Raw genomic sequence first — 18,116 nt, 5'->3', positions numbered from 1 at the left:
TTAAATAGTTAGAGTCCTCTTGTACATGCTTAAAAATAAAATCTTCACATACTGCATTTAAAAACTGTCATTTTTAAGCTTCGTCAATAAAATAAGTTAAATCATCCGATTAAAATACATGCTAAGTAGCAGGCCTTTTAATACTAGCAATCATCGTTTTATTTTGCCTGGCTCTCTCTTTTCTTGTACAGAAGATTTCCATGTTTTGTAAGGTGAACATAAGCATTTAAATTTAAGACCAACTTATTAAATGAGATTTTCAGTAAAAGAAACGTAAAGTAACTTTTATTCTAAGTAGATTATTCATGTATTCATTTTAGGAATGAAGATCTGAGATTCTTGAGGGTTACGCTGGTGAATGCTTCTGAATGCATGAGAAACCATTTCACCCTCAGATCCAATGTTCATTTTCAGTTCAGTGTGCACATTAAAAGGGATGGCCGTAGTTACTCCCCTCACCACGTCATCCCAAGTGAATTAATGAAATGCTAAAAACATTAAAGTAGACTTAAGTTTTCTGTGGAACTATGTTCTTTCTGAAGCTTGGCAGGTTCAAATTCTGTTGTTTATAAAAGTGGGAATGAATGTATCTTCATGGTACTTGTCAAGAGTACTTAAGTAAAGTAGCTGCTTTAATTAAAGCACATGATTTGCCTTCCCAAACTCTCAAAATGAAACAAAATTATAATTACTATTTTAATTTTAACCTCTCAAAACATTTCCTTTTGATCAGTTTTCATGTGATCGTTAGGAAAAAAGAAAAATTAAAGAGAAATACAACCAAGTACTACGCTTTGTAGCATTCGTCAAATCGTTTCCTCCGTTTGGGTTCCATAACTAGCAGCCAGGCGACAGAGCTTTTAACATGTTACTAAAAATACTCTCTTCTTTAAGACAGTCAAATCAATGCCAACACTGGCCCTCAAATAAATTACCACAAAAGGGCTACAGAGAAACATACATGATATGTAAACGAATCTTATTTCCTATCAATATCTTAATATCATCTTCCAAGTCCTAAGTATCTTATACCTGCTCCCACCCAGCCTTTGATATTCATTGAGAAGAGAGGGCTCCGGAGTGAGGCGGACAATTAGCAGGTGTGTAGTGCAGTTCTAATCAGGGTGAGGGGGCCGCAGCAGGACGCCACTGTTCGTAACCTGCTGCCTTGGATATTTTGGCATCTGTTTATCTTCTGGGGGTTGACAGGGGTGTAAAGCAGACCTGAACTACAGTCACAACGTTTTCTTTATTTTCCTTTTTATTAATGACCAAAGGTGATATAACAAAATAGCAGCAGCTCTGAATTACTAGATAATATGAGTAAGATTGCTCTTTCCCAAATTATTTATGATTACGAGATTTTTAAAATTATCAAAAATTAAGAAATGCTTACTTCTAATATGTGTTCACCTTGCTGCTCGCGGTCTAGTTTCCTGGATGTAGTCGTGATGAGACCTATAAAATGATAGCAGTTCATGAATCCTCAAAAAATAAAGGTAATTACAAACTACTGTAACTGAAACCACACACTGAGTGTAGAAGTTTGAGCAAATGCCTAACTTATTCTGAAGAGGAAAAAATTATTAATCCAGGTAGGGTTAATTATACCTTCTCATTTTAATGATGCTTAAAAACATTAGATAAATGACAGAAGTATTAAGAAAACGGAAAAACTCAAATCAGTTACATTTAAAAAATTTGTTTAGTAGTTTCAACATACATTTTGTCAGAAAAGATTTTTAAAAAGTGGGATGAAGTTATCCAAGATTTCAACCTCATCCATATCTGCTGTGACTGCTGCAGAGATGATTAAGAATTTTCAGAAAAAACTTCTGTAACTGTATTAAAAAGGACCACTGGAAAATATAATGTTGACTATGATTTATTATCTTTGGGTCGTCTACCCTCAAAAATAAAGAACTGTTATAAAAAGTATTGTGATTTTCCAGGTAATACTGCTCAAATAACAATCATTTAATTTCCCCAAAAAGGAAGAAATGATCCTCAAAGAAACCCCATATTCTTTATTTCCTTGATTTTTCTATCAAACTAGAATAGCTATAGTTTAAATCTCTCTCTAGAGCTTCAACAACTGCTAAACTGCCAACATATGTTGGAACGTAGAAGGCCATTAAAACTGATGAAATATATTCTTGTACTTCACAGAAATTAAAAACAAAATTCCCCCAACCACTAAAATAACCTCTGCAACCTGTGTTGATAACGGACAGGTGCAAACTGAGTGATTCTGAGGCCTTTATGTGGCAAATCACCGCTAGGACTAATCCTTCTCCTGCCGAGCTTTCTGTGGTTTTCCACAGAGAAATACCTCAAATAACTCATATTTAAGAACAGATTTTATCATTCTAATTGATTTTCTATTAGCCTAACTAATTTCACAAAACTACCAATTAAAGGCTATTCAAAATGTTTCCCTAAATTTGGACATGAAAGACTTATGTTTTCATTTAATTCAAAGTTTTTCTTTTCTTAAATAGTCACTAAGAATCTACATTAACATTATCTTCCCCACCATTCAATGAAGCAACACTCTCTTTGTAATAAGGACAACAGAAGACTATATTGTAAGCTAGAATCTGGGGTTTTTCCAAAACCGTACTTATAGATTAAAAGAGGTTCAAGGAAAATGCTTCACAATGCTTAATGGTGTGAAAATGTGGCTTACTGTGGCACAAGCTTGATTTTCATTAGTCGAAAACCTTTTAAAGTTAATCCCTTTTTTTTTTTCCTGTCAAAAGTTTACCACCCTTTCTGATAGTCGTTTTAAGCAGTTCAAGAATGACAGGAAATTGCTGTGATTAGTCCCATCTAATTGTCCTCATGTACCCATCAAAAACTTGCTGTTAGGCCACAGTTTGGCATGTTCACAGCAAGATAGGGTTCTGCTCTGCAGAACATAATCATTCATTGCAGGGATATCTGTTAGCAAATAAGTATCTGTAGCAAATAAATAAATACCCGTTAGCAAATACAATATCCTCACTTTACAGTTTCCTTATAGCACACCAGACTGCTAAAAAGGATGGACTTACATCTGTATTATCAATTCAATATAAAGACAAAAAGCAAACCTGACCATCTCCTAGGTTTGGAGTTATTTGCATGCTCTCTATACTTAAAATTAATTCTCTCTTAACTCAAATGGAATATTAATTCCATTCAAATGCAATGAATCCTAATGTTCCTTTTTATCCATTTTTTTTTTGTGCCCAGCTACTCCTACACACTCCTCCACCTCTCAGCTTAAACATCACTTCTGAGGGTTCCCATGACAGGCCTAGCCTGGGGTTCTGCTGCGGGGCCTCCCAAGCTCTTTCATTTGCTTTATCATAACATCACCCCACAGCACTCCTTTAAAAGTCTTTTTTTGTATCCTTCAAAGTCCATGAGACTCTGCCTTTCCTGTATATCTTGGTTATATTGTTATATCTCTGTTATCCTAAAGAAACACTTAAATGTGTGAACACATGAATTTCTTAAAACCATAAAAGAACAGAATTTTAAATATGCATTGGAGGAAGAGAGGCACGTAAACTACACTGAACTTGGAAATGATACAAATTTATAGCTTATATAGGAGCTAACAGAAAACCATTTAACATATATTTACAGGTAAGATGTGTCAAGCACTGTGACAGATGGTCCAGGTGATGGTGACGTCCAACAGACATTTAGAGGCACAGATGTGACGTGCAGGGAAGTCAACAGAGGCAGAGACAGACTTAGTTATACCCCAAGTACAGAAGAGAGTATGAAGAATGGTGAATGGTGGGCCTACCAAAAAATAAAGGGTGGGCCAGTCTTATCAAAGTAGGGGCCATGAGTGTTTAGAAAGCCATGAGGAAGCCTAAGGAGCAAAGGCTGGAAGGGAAGCAGGTGTCCCAGAGGCCACAGGCAGAGAAATTTAAGGAGAAAGTCTCTCCTCCAAGTACTTCAGAGAAGCTTGGAAGAGAAGATCAAGTGAGAGCCAGGGAGGCAGGAAGCAGACCAGGAAAGGAATTTCTTTTACGAGGAGGAGACCATTCCGCAGGCTAACAGGGTGTATGTAATGAGTGGCTGTAACCACGAGGGAAGATAAAGATCCAGATGTGAACTAACCAGTACAGCAGCCGCGAGCCTCGCGTGGCTGCTGCAACTTAAGTTACAGGTAAGATCTCACGGACACGAACGATATTTCAGACTGGGAAAAAGACCTTTCTTCCTAGATTCGCACACTTGTACCAAAAGGAATCCTGTCACAAGTGTCACAGTTTTCTGGTCCTGAACACCATCACCAGGGAGGGGCAGTGCATGTATGTCCTATGGGGATGGCGTGAGGTGGTACAGCTCCTAAGAGAAGGGGAAAACAAGTGCTTCCTGTGGAATTTCCATACAAAATGAACCCCAAAGAGAAAACAACATGTCCTAATGAAGCAGGCACATACCAGGAAAACCGTGGATGTGCTCTGGAGGTACAGTCAACTGCACCGGGAGGGGAACACAGTGGAAATGCTACCCAAGTACCGCACGCTCCAGCCACACCAACTTAGCTCTAGAATTCATGATGCATTTCACAGCCACTTTCACCTCTGTAATTTCTGCACATCCCCATCCTGCTAATCCTTCCACCGTGCCTGCCTCACAAACACCTATTTTCAAAAATGAATCCAAAGGGTACCTTTTCTATATACATGTTTTTGACCCTGTAGGTACTGAATATCTAATTAGTGTATCCACTTCTTTCATTTTAAACGCTGGTGCTCACCTGTAATGTTTATTACTAAGTTCCAGAAGGAGCTATACTTAACTGAAACAGCACAGTATTTCAGAAATGGAGAGAAACCTTTAAGATTACCAAACTCAGCTACCTGAGCCAAAGATAAATTAACTTGTTCCAATTCACCAGTAAGTCACTGTCCGAGCCAGGATTCGAATTTAGCTTTCCTGAGGCCCAGATGAGAGGACTGGGGAATTCTTCCCCACTCCCCATCACACCACACTGCATAATTTACTGCATCATGGTATTTCAACTCTCCAAAAACTCTCAACTGTGACTTACACGAAGTTTAAGAAAAAAGAAAGCTGGCAATGTTCATCATCAGTCATTTAATAGGTCCAAAAAAGCAAGTTAGAGAGTAAAATAGAGTGGGCGAAGGCAGAAAAGAGCATATGCAAGTGCTGCCTCTTGTAACAACTTTATCTTTCTTTTCTCCTGAGCTCTGTTAAATTAAAAACAGAAATGAAGACAAAAAACTTCCTTGCCCTAAAAAAACAATCCTTTCTGTAGACCAATACCATTATAAATGTAAGTGGACTGAGTGAGCAAATACGGCATCTTCTCACCAATTCACAATGACAAGTTTGCCCCATAAATGTATGTAGAACTAAGAAACCAAACTTTCCTGTTTTTATGAACATCATTAAAAAACTATTTACAGCTTTTCAATGCCACTATCGCGCTTAGAGAAGACTCCATTTAAGACAGAATGTTAGATTAACTATAATGCTTTAATGTAAGATTTTAATATTCGACATTTCTTATAAATCAATACCAAAAACCACCTCCAAACTTCCCAAAGTTCAAGAGATCAAATGGACTTCACGAGGCAGGCGGCACGTAAAGGTGAACTTACAGGATTAGTAGGTGAAGATAACGAAATAGTCCACATCGGCAAAACTGTATTTATGCATTCATTCAACTATTTTGTGCTGTCCACTCAGAACGCAGAGATGATTAAGACAGACTCTTGTTTTCAAGAAACAAGGTCCAGAAGGCAAAGACTACATTCAAGAAACAGTGAGGTAGATGAGAATGTAGGGCACATATAGAAAAGAGCACAGGTCCTTGCTGAGGGCTCTGGATTCCAAGGAAGTTTGAACTTGCTTGGATGATGTCTGGTCATCTCTGTTGTTCCAAGAGACAACCAACCCACCAGCCAATATGTGAGTGGGGCCACCCGGGACCAGCCAACCTCAAGCCAACCAGCCAAGTGAGACCAGCACTACATGAAAGAGCAGCCAAGGCTGGCCAAGATCAGAACTGCCCAGCAGAACCTTCAACTAAATCATGGTGGTTGCTTTAAGCCGCTGAGTATTAGGATGGTTTGCTCTAAAGCAAAAGTCAACTAATACCTCAAATGAGCTCATCTCTAATTGTTATTTGGCTTACTAAATGCTCAGGTATTGTGCTATGAGATTTAAATGTATTATCTCATTCAATCCACATGTATATATATATGGCAATATCTGTACCATAATAAATGAATTAATATTTTTACAGGCTCAGAGATTAAGTTGCTTACTCAACGTCATCGAGCAAAGGGGTGAGACGGGAGTTCAGTAAACACAGAGCACCGGAGCCTGAAAGCCACATGAAGAATGAGAGAAGCCAAGGAGGGACGGAAGGCTTTGGTTCTGGAAGAAAGGGTTTGAAACGTCAGCACTATGAATGAAACTAGATGGCAGCTGGAGAAGAAAAAAAAAAAAGGATTTCTGAGTAGGATTAAGGTCCAACTGCACTGAGAGAGAAAATAACTTGCAATCTGCAGTTTTTGAAGAACCAAAACTGTGAAAGAAAAGGTCCTGGCTCTAAAAAAAAAAAAGTTGCGTGGTCATGTGTTCACCTTGCTTGGCAGGAAATTTACTTTGAATCATTTTCCAACTATTCTACTTGAAAATAAGCAGAGGAAGGGGAAAGATCAAGGAAGAAAACAAAAGTTTGCTCACCTAATTAACATTTCCCATTACTCTGATTATTTTTGTCTAACCCCTGCAACACGTTTGGCCTTCTTATCCTTTTGCTTATTTTATAGTAATGCATGAACTACAGCATCATATGTGCCAGAGAAGCACCATCCCACAGAACTTTCCGCAATGATGGACAAGTTCTACAATTGGCACTGTCTGATATGGTAGCCCCCAGCATACGTGGCCACCGAGCACTGGAAATGTAGCTAGTGTGTCCGAAAGGCTGAATTTTAAAATTAATTTAAATAATTCAAATTGTCACAAATCATCTCTACTCCTTTGGAGAGTCTCCAATTTCAAATTATATATGTCAAAACCCCAAACTTTAACATCTACAATAGTCAGAATCTTTTCCTGTGGTTAAAATTTGAAGCAGTATTTCAACAGCAAATGTATTTGTTACCAAAATCCAAATTTTGTAAGCATCTAACAATGAAAAAAGCAAAAATTTCCAAGATTTTGACACACTGATACTGCTCCAACAAAGCCCCCTTCCTCCTGCCCCCTCCCTCTTACTAGTCTCCTCACTGGGCTCAGCTGGTGACGAGGAAGCCTGGTTTGCTTTTATCAGTTTACAGATGCATGTGAACACCTAAAAATCAAGAGTCTCTGTGTTTAACAATGACTTTTCAAGAATCATGATTTTACCAATGTACATTTTTGCTTTTGGTGAACTCTCGCTAAAACCAAAAATTAATGAAATGTATGTTTATAAGCAATAATGATGTCATAAAGTTCGCTAGCTCAAAATCACCCACTTGTTCAGTCTGTACTATGCTATTCAACTTATTTTATAGAATGTCTTCCCCAAATATGTCCTTCTGAGACACACATATAAAAGCCAAGACAAGGCCCTTGTCCTCAAAAGCATACAATTTCCTTAAGGAAACAGCCCTTGTACCTCTGTATCTTTTTCACAATGTTTTATTAATCACAGCCCTATTCTGACTAAGCCTTGACTGTAAGCATGCACTTTGGGTGTATTATTTTCAACTGTTTTCCCCACTGATTTTTCTGAAACACTTGAATCTATTCTGTTCTTCACTAAGTTTAAGAACTTTCATGGTGGCACAGTTGGTGGTAAAGGGAGTATTTAAAGTCTTAGGTGTCTTCAGTGTGGACAGCGTAATTTCTTCAATAGTTGTTACTACCGTGATCTGGAAATTCCATTTCCATCTTTCTACGTTCAAGCCTTACTTTAGCAGGGCTTGTCCCCAGGACATTGAGTGTGCTTTAGTAATCAGCAACACCAAAGACCATTACAAAACACCTGTTAACATCCCAGTGAGGACACTGTGAAACATATTGCTCAAGCAACTTTTAGACAAGTACTATAAAACCCCCAAAGACTATACATACATACATATATATGATGTGTAATATGCGTACACACCTTCATAAAAGGTTAAACCCCAAATTATTACCTGTAGTTACTCCTGGAAACAGGTGGGCCAAAGAAGAAAGGTAAAGAGGAGGGCACCTTCACTTCTTATGTCATACACTTCTATATTAACAAGTATATTATTTAAAAAAATTTAAACATTAAAATATTTTAAAGGTCAGCGTGAAAGGATACAGAAACATTTACTGGTTGAATACTAATCTCAAGCTGGAAAGTCTCAAATGATTTTCTAAAAACTCTGAAGCATCCGGCCGTGTATGTAAAAAATAAAACTTCTTAGAAACATTACAGTGGCATATCTCTTATAATTTTTTCTAAAATGTTTTTGAAACTAAATTTTAATGAAATGTACCATACATTCTGAAGTGTCCTCTCACTGTAAAAACTAAGTTTGCTAGAGCCAGAAGGTCTTTTAAAATCTTCTAGCCCAAAACCTGAACTTTAAAAAACAAGGGGGGTTTCCTTGGTGGTGCAGTGGTTAAGAATCCACCTGCCAGTGCAGGGGACACGGGGTCAATTGGTCTGGGAAGATCCCATATGCCACGAAGCAACTAAGCCCGTGCACCACAACTACTGAGCCTGTGCTCTAGAGCCCATGAGCCACAACTACTGAGCCCACATGCCACAACTACTGAAGCCCACATGCCTAGAGCCCATGCTCCGCAACAAGAGAAGCCCACGCACCACAACGAAGAGTAGTCCCTCTTGCCACAACTAGAGAAAGCCTGCATGCAGCAACGAAGACCCAGCGCAGCCATACATACATACATACATAAATATTTTTTTAAAAACAAGGAAATATGGTCCAGGAATGTTAAATTAATTCCTGAAGGTCAGAGTCAGCCGCACAATTGGAACTAGAGTTGAATTCTTACCAAAGAAAGTGTTCAGAAGTCTCTGTGGCTGCAGCCATTTACAACCAGAAGTGAGCACCAGAATCACGAGGAATGACAGCTAAACCCACGTTCCCACCCCCACATCAGAGCCACTGCATCAGGACCTCCATCCGTGAGGACCCAGCTCACACAATTTCAGAGGTTTCCAGGTGATGTGGCAATCCATCCCACGCCAACCACCTTGGGCCAAGAGCTCACAAAAATAGAAAAAAAAAAAATCCATGCCCAATTAATTAATTAAATTTTAATTTAATTTAAATTACTAAATATTTTAATAATTTCCTAAACACAGAATTGCTTTTAGTCACTGTAATTATCACCACTGGCCATATTCTGGAACAAAGTATATTATTCATTTCTCAAAAACACCACTTGAGATACAGAAAAACGTTAACAAGACTAGGGATTTAGGAGAGAGAAACAGTACTTAAGAACCATAATTAACGTTGCAGAAATGCTACTTCAAAGAAATGGCCATGAGAGTCCACGTGAAGATTCCAACTGCTCTGAAGTTACTTAAGCCTAAAACATCTCCCAGAATTTTCCTGACAAATCTGCAACTACTGACCCAAATCATTAAATCCCCCTAGACCGGAAGTGAAATGTAGCCTTTCCAACGTAAAACAAAATGATCTAAACGGCAGTTTCCATTTAACAGCATATTTCCCTTCTTTTTGGAAATGCCTTTTGTAGTATGTTGAATGGTGGCCTCTCTCCAAAAGATACGTCCAACCTGAAACCTGTGACTAGGATCTTATTTGGAAAAACAGCCTCTCAAGATCTCAAGATGAGATCACCCTAAATTTATGATGGGCCCTAAAATCAGTAAGTATCCTTTTAAGAGAAAAACACAGAGAGAGGTTTGAAATACCCAGAAGTAGGGAAGGTGGAGGCAGAGACTGGAGCAATGCTGCCACAAGCCAAGAAATGCCAGGAGGCACCAGAAGAATTCTTCATTAGAGACTCTAAAGGGATTGTGGCCCTGCCGACACTTTGATTTTGATCGTACGGCTTCTAGAACAGTGAGAGAATAAATTTCTTTTCTTTTTTTTTTAAGCCACCCAATGTGTGGAAATTTGTTACAATAGCCTTAGAAAATTAATACACCTTTTTATTTGAATAGCAAACAAAAGTACTGAAAAAATACCAAAAAAAGAAGAATTAGGTAAGAATGGCAAATAATTGCATAATCTAAAGATAACCACTCATCTTATTTTCTATGTTTTATTACTGTCTTCATTTGAAATGTCTTATGACTTTATATAGGGTATCATTCTATATACAAGACAAATTAAAAGGCAGAGGATTAAAAAAATGTCTGCCCAAAGATAATTTGGGGTAGGAAAGTGCCAAATGCTCCAGATTATCCAAGTTCATTAAATGCTTTTCCTCAAAAGGAAGGAGAAACAGGCTGTCTCACCTCTGGGAGGACCTCTTGAACATCTCTGGCTGAGAACCACAAATGAACTAAATCTTATTTTTATATAATACATAAAATATGCCCCAAATTGTACCTCAGTTGTATTTTTAAATATATTATCTCTCATACTCTTTCCTCTTCCATAATAGAATGAAAAAAAAATATTTTTAGTAATCTGATGAATAAGTATAAATACTAGTTTAATGCCTATAAAATACAAAGTCACAATTAGTCACAAGTTGTTTCCATAACAGAATGAAGTAAGAAAAAAATATTTTTTAGTAATCTGATGAACAATAAGTATAAATACTAGTTTAATACCTATAAAATACAAAGTCACAATTAGTCACAAGTTGTTTCAACTAATGACCAAGATAGAAAAGACCCTTCTATTCTCAACAAACCTAAACAATTTCTCTCTGTTCTTTTAAGAGTTTATTCAACAAGCAACATGGGCCTCAGGGTACAATAACAATAATTAAAAAAATAGTTTTCAAGAAATAATTTACTCAATAAAATATTCTCTTTAGTCAGAATAATTTACCTGTGTTCACCCTACACTGGCCAAAACAATCCTTTCTATTTTAGCCATGATAACCTCTCATTCCTCTTACATACAAGCTTAAAACAAAAAATAAACCAAAAAAAAGCAAAATGCCTACTATCAAAAATTAACATAAACTATATAAAATAAATATAAAAGCTGTAAGAGGTCAGAAGTTAAAAATGTTTTAGAGGGCTTCCCTGATGGCGCAGTGGTTGAGAGTCTGCCTACCGATGCAGGGGACACGGGTTCGTGCCCCGGGTCCGGGAAGATCCCACATGCCGCGGAGCGGCTGGGCCCGTGAGCCATGGCCGCTGAGCCTGCGTGTCCGGAGCCTGTGCTCCACAACGGGAGAGGCCACAACAGAGAGAGGCCCGCGTACCGCAAAAAAAAAAAAAAGTTTTAGAAATTTATGGGATATGTATTCTAAACTTCAGACTCCTGAGTAATTTTTTTAAAAATTTCCATGATGCACTATTGAAATACAGCCTGCTTTGAGTTGGTGAAGCTATCACAGAACTACAGAGACTCATCAAATGTATGGAAAATAAAGGAGGCAATATATTAGTAATTATTAGTAGTAACTGTTAATTATTCTAATTTTTAAAATAAAGTATTAAAGCAAGCAAAAGACAGTGAGACAGGAAAGCAGGAGACATTAACTGTTGAATTCCATGTAGCACATGACAAATACTTTTTCATGGGACATTCTATTCTACAGATCTGTACCTAACCAGCTTTAATAAAGTGAAAATGTTCTCAGAACAAGCCTGTTTACTGTAATTTACAAAGAGCACAGCTGAAGTCCTGAGGGCTGGACAGTGGCTAGATAGAGGATACCACAGGAGGAGGAGGGACAGAAACTAAACCAAGGACATTGTTTTCCTGTTCAAACTTCTAAGACTCCTCTTCCAACAGGTGAAACGGAAATCATATGAATTTCGCTGATTTTTAAAATCAGTCAACTGGAGAATACATATTAAGCAGTAATCACATACTCTGTATCATGCTTGGTTCTGTCCTGACCCTCCAGGACCTGAGCCAGGATTGAGCCAGGACTGAATGTCCACAGAACAGGCAAGACGAGCGCCGCAGTGAAAAGGCAGAGCAGACCTGGAAAGACAGGCAGGGAGGTGGGCCCTGCTACCCACCGGCTCGCATCTAAAAATACAGATTGCCTTGTAGGCCAAGAGCAAACTTCCAATTTTTCCTGTAGTTATCACTCAACGGCCATCCCCTTGGAGCTTTAGACCATGAGCTCAGTGATCCTCTGCAGTACTGCGCTGTCTTTATTTAGGTGGTGTTCCAAGACTGCATTTAACTACAGCCTGTCTGGAGTTCTCTGGGCAGCTGCCGCCATTTGAACAGCTATTGTTTGTCACTGCAGTCCTGGTGCCGGCAGGATTAGGCTTGGAGCCAAAAATGGAATTCTATTCATACACTGTCAAGGCTGGAAGGGCGCTCAGAACTCATTTAGTTCAAACTTTCAGAGTCCCACGGAAAATCCTAAAAGAATGAATCAAACGACCAGTCTAAAGTCACACAAGCAGTGGCTGAGAAAGAATCTGCACCCTGAAATCTTCAGACTTCTCTTCTGGTTTTAATTCTATCTTAACTAGCTGTTTCTCATTGAAAATGGATGGCACTGAAACATAAGATGAACATAAGATCAAAAGCCAAATGCAATTTACCAGGAATTGCCTTCAACATTCCTATAAATGTCAGATATAGCAGAGATAGGGAGGGGAAGAAACCCAACCCATTTTATAAAGGTAACATCATGTTGACAAAAAAGGCTAATCTCACTTCGGCACTTAAATGCAAAATCTTAAAATACTGGTACTTAAAATAATTTTAGCAAATGATATTCAGCGACATTAAAAAAAACAGAATACCCCTTGAAAGAATTTAACCTAAGGATTCAAGGTTAACAGATTTTCGGAGAAAAAGCATATCATCTATTTTAACCTGTGCAGAAAAAGCAGTGCATAAAACTTGACTTCTTTTAGACTTTAAGGATAACATACTTCACGGTAAAATAAAAAATAAGCAGGAGGAACAGGTAGAAAGATCTATAGAGTATTCCTTAATATTTGCATATATTTGGGAAAAGACTACAAATGAGTAAACTTTTTTTTTTTAAAATGAATTCCTGCCATTGTAAAGCGACTGGCCCTTCATTTCCTTCCTGTGCAGCTATCAAATGTTACCGGAAACCCTTGGAAGTTGTTTGCAGCTATAGCTATTTCCTATTGCACTTTGTTCAGCCTCCGTTCCAGCCACAATAAAATGCCATTTACTTTGATTGAGAAAAAAGTAGTTGTAATGTGATAGTGGACTAGAAGATGGATGGTTACCCAGTATACCTATTAGCTACTACAGCATTTTATGACTTTCCCATGCTTTAGGGATTACTACATATATATGTATATGTATGTATGTATGTATATATTTTATATATATATACATATATATCACTCTATCTGCAATTAAAAAACATTTCTTATGCTTAACATAAAATAATCCTACATGTAAACAAATGAAAGAAAATAAATCTTTTCTCATATTTCAACCTTGGTAACTAATGTTCTACTACTATTCTTTAAAGAATAATTTTAATAACCTGGAGAAGCAAAACACAGCTCTCATCTTTTTTAAGTATTCACTGCTTAGAGCAATGGGAAATAAATTTAATTTTTACTTCAGGAATATTAAATAGTCTACCACCTCAGAAATAAATCAACAATTTAACCAGCCCAACTAGTAAATACATCACTATATCAGGGGTGAGAAAACTACTGCCAACCTGATTTTGTATGGCTTACAAGCTAAGAACAGCTTTTATATTCTTAAATGACCAGAAAAAAAACAAAAGAATATATTGTGACACATGAAAAGTGTATGAAATTCAAATTACAACGTCCATAAATAAAGTTTTATTGGCACACAGCCATACTCATTCATTTCCATGTTGTCTAGGGCTGCTTTCGCTCTACAGTGACAGAGCTGAGTGGCTGTGACAGAGGCTGTATGACCTGCAAAGGCTAAAATATTTCATACCTGGCCCTTCACAGAAAACGTTTAATGATCCTTGCAGTACACGGTTAATAAGACTAAGTTTAAACACTTAGTGTTACTTACAAGCTTCGTGCTTTTTGGTCTGAAAATATCACTAGAAATAAGATTAGCCTAAAAAGCAACCATCATATAATTCAGAAATTCCTTAACACAAAAAACAGAGAAGGTAAGAAAAACCAGATCCCAAACCACATTTACATCACAAACCCGAAAGCAAATCAAGTGAATGTGGGATCCTGCACCCAGAAGTAGCAGTTATGAAACCCGCGTCCTTCTGGCTCTGACCTCGGGTGGCCTTCACCTCTCTCTGAAGTCATATAATTACTTGAAAAATGGGGAAGACAGCAGACTCTTGGCATTTGTAATCTCTACTCGTCTCACAGGGTTTCTTGTAAAGATTAAGTATGTGAGGTTGCTTTAATACATAAAGTGCAATGTGCATAATAAGCTACATGTGTCACTGCCCTTCTGGCTCTGAGAGAAAGTTTTATTCCAACCTGATCTAAAAGTGAGGTCAAGACTGGAAGAGTGGTAAAAGAAAGACCAGAAATAGCACAGAAGAGTAGCAGAAGAGGGAAAGCCAAGGTTTGCTGGTTCCCTCTTTGGCTGTCTCCTTCAAACTCAACTCTCAAAGGTGACAGGCATGAGACAGCCTTTGGAAATCAGCCCAAAGAGAGAGAACCAGTGTGGCTTACAAGATTCCAACAGTGCAACATGCTCCAGATCCGATAATGAGAAGAGATTTAGAGTAAAGATCAGCCTCCAAAATATATGAAATTTTAACTCTACAGAATTGATAAAGGAAAAGCTAAGAAAACAGTAAGCTGAAACAGCCTCAATAAAGTTTTTAAACCATTTAAAATTTCAAGTAGATGGAAACAGATTCAACAGTTGTCGAAAGAAGCTAAACCCTTTGAAGATGCTCACGCAGACACACGGAAATCACATCCACAAACATACTCATATATTCAAAAAGCATGCCTCTACTTAAAACACATTTCTGATGAATTTATTTTTACCCATAAAAATTTCTCAGAGTATTTGTTCCCACACAGGAAGATCTACCTCAATGAATGAGAAGATAAAAAAAAAAATTTACTAGACAATATAAAATCAGTGTATCGGTGAAATGGGTGGTGACAGGTACATGGATATGTACCTATATTCTTATAATAATGTGGTAATTTTTCTAAGGCACAGCCTCTAATACTAATAATACTGTTAAGGGAAAAACCCAAGATGTTTATCACTGTATACAGTATGCTACTACCCATGTAAAAAGAAAAAATAATGTATTCTTGTTTGGATATGAGTAAAAGAAATGACAAATAGTAGTTTCCCCAAAGTGTTTTAAAATGTAGGTTTTATTATTAAAGAATGGTGAGGCCACCAGATCAGGAGACCACTGTCACTGAAAAGACAGTTTCTTATTCACAACACCCGAGATAAGAGGGCATGCCACGCGCACCGCACAGGGCCACACGAGCCTGCACTGGGGTCGGTCAGGAGGCTGAAGGAGCAAGGAGAAAGCATGCACCAGAGCCTTTCCTGTGGTTTCCACAGAAAGGACAAGGTGACTCAGCACGAGCAGGTTTAGAATTGGCTGGTATGAATTATTTCAATGGGCTCTGGTACTCACTTCGTACATGAATCTCAGAGTAAATATGCTGAGTGTAAGAATCTTTACCAAAAAAAAAAAAATAGTATACACTCTGTGAGTCTAATTGTAGAAAATTTTAGGGAGCACAAACTAATACACAGTGACCGAAAGCAGATGAGTGGTTGCCTGGGGGTGGGAGCAGAGAGCAGTATCGGGGAGGGGATACAGAGAGGCATGGCAAAACTTTGGGGAGCAACAGGTAGGTTCACTGCTTGACTGTGGTGATGGTTTCAGTGTTGGATAGCTATGTGAAAACTCATTAAATTGCAGCCTTTAACTATGTGCAATTTATTATATGTCAATTACACTTCAATAAAACTTTTAAAATAAAGAGCAATACTTGCTTCGTGTCCAAAACCTGGAAAATACCAACACAGAGGTAAGGGAATAAAAGTGTGGTCTTTTCTAAAGCACATACAAGCCCCAAGTGAACACTTGAAAATTATATGCCAGTTTTAAGTTACATATCAGGCCTCAAAAGTTCAAATTGATAACAATGACTAAAAAGACACTTTGCTGAGGTTGCTCCACTTTGCTGAGGTTACTCGTGGAGAATGAAGCCTGTGAGTGCACACTGGTCCCCATTGTTTGGGGCCCTCCTTCTTCTCTGTCCTTGACACTCTGCAAAGGAAGCTGCGACGTATGTGTCTGCAGGAGCTGGGCAGTCAGGGCTCGGACAGCCCAACACTCTAGGCTCTTGTCTCTCTCCCACCTCGAGCAACCGCACAATTTTTGTTAAAAGAAGCAAATTTACCCTGATACTGAACATAATCAAACAAACGATGTTATAAGAATTTCTGATGTCAACAAAAGTGTGTGTGTCAGGAAAGGAAAATGAATCAAGTCTCTTTTGCTTGTACCCTCTGTAAAAGGAAACACCCTGCCACCCACCACCCCTTAGAAACAACACCGGAGGAACCATCTGAGATGCAGACAGAAAGGCAGTTCCAGGCACAAAAACTTTGATCAGAACACAAAATACATTTAAAAATGTTCATCCAAACTTGTCGTTGAGAATCCCCCATTCAGATTATCAAACCCAGTCCTAGCAAGGTTTTCTGTTCTGTTTTTTAAATTACGCGTCATACTATGACAAAAGGAGAGAAAGGTCAGGAGGGATGTTTCCTCCTCTCCAAAAGGACTTAGTGAGGTCATCTGATTTAAGTTTATACAAAACATGCCAAGGGACTGTATGCAGACTCTCCAAATTAGGTCATTATTTATAAAAATAGCGTAAATATTATCCTTTAACCCTTCTTCTGGTATTTATGCTTTTCCACCAAGCATAGCCCTTCTCTCACACACTCATCTAACTCGATCTCTTGGCCTCACCACTCCTTCAAACTGCCCCAACTTGAAGAACATCCCCTACCCTCTTGTCCACCCATCCACTTTACTACTTTCACAATCAGCACACTAACTTTTCCAGGGGGCCTCATCCTCCTAACTACACCACCACATGAGTCATCATCAGTTCCACAGTTCCTCCAGAGGCACTGACTAGCACCTGGGCACACATCTCACACCCACCTGTCTCTCTTTGCTATTTCACTTACGTAGACTACATACTCTCAAAGCATCTCTTAACATGCTGGATACACAGGAGAAGCTCAATAAACACTCGAGTGTAAACAAACAATTTGAATGGCAATGAATTCCGGCTTTCTCCAGTCTGCTGGATGTTGTGATCATCACCAGGGTCCTAAATTTCTCTTTACCACTAAGGGGCAAGCAGACGCATTTTACCTTGTCAAATTTGTTTATCCAGAGGAGAGGCACAGATTTGTCAATCTACTAAGACCTTGGTTATCTCATGTAGAGTTAACAGAGCAAAGGTAACTAACACCTGCAAGTGGGAGAGGCCGTGGCATCCTTCCTGGAAGTGACGCTGAGCACGCATGCACGCACTCGCCTTAACAGGCCTGCAGAAATGCTCAGCGCTAGTCACAAGATGTGAGGACCTGGAAGCCAGTTTTCTCCAAGATCCCAGAGGTAAAGCCTCACTACTGTCCACATCTCCTGATTTCCAGCCCAGTGATTTTCTCGCTCCGCCATTAATAATCAAGTAACATGATTTAGGGTCCGCAGGTGGTCTGATGGGTCAGCGCATCACAGGAACTTTCTTCCACCAGGCTGTCTTTCACCAGCTTTCACAGTCTGGCCCCCAATAACACTGAGGCTGTATTTACTATATTCTTTTATAATGCCCATGCTAAAATATGGTTATTTCTCAGTCTTTAGAGACTTCAGGTGACTTGTGGAATGATCAAATTTCTCTATTAAACACACAGTTTATTACATACTTCATAACAAATATTCCTGAGTGCTAACTATGGTTATTTTCCACTACTATCTGCCTTCAACTC

General features: G+C 38.4%; 1 protein-coding gene across 3 annotated transcripts in view; it reads right to left on the bottom strand.

Annotated features, from left to right (window-relative positions):
* The window catches only part of FAT1 (FAT atypical cadherin 1), a 104,667-nt gene that overhangs the window by 44,923 nt on the left and 41,628 nt on the right, over nt 1-18,116 (bottom strand). For all 3 annotated transcript variants that reach the window (XM_060136676.1, XM_060136674.1, XM_060136675.1), the window contains exon 3: nt 1,397-1,458. In XM_060136676.1, the coding sequence (XP_059992659.1) occupies nt 1,397-1,458 (62 nt within the window). The remainder of the gene's footprint in view (nt 1-1,396; nt 1,459-18,116) is intronic.

This window comes from Lagenorhynchus albirostris, chromosome 21, assembly GCF_949774975.1.
Source record: "Lagenorhynchus albirostris chromosome 21, mLagAlb1.1, whole genome shotgun sequence".
NCBI classification, from domain to species: Eukaryota; Metazoa; Chordata; class Mammalia; order Artiodactyla; family Delphinidae; genus Lagenorhynchus; species Lagenorhynchus albirostris.
This window is presented reverse-complemented; position numbering and strand designations above follow the sequence as displayed.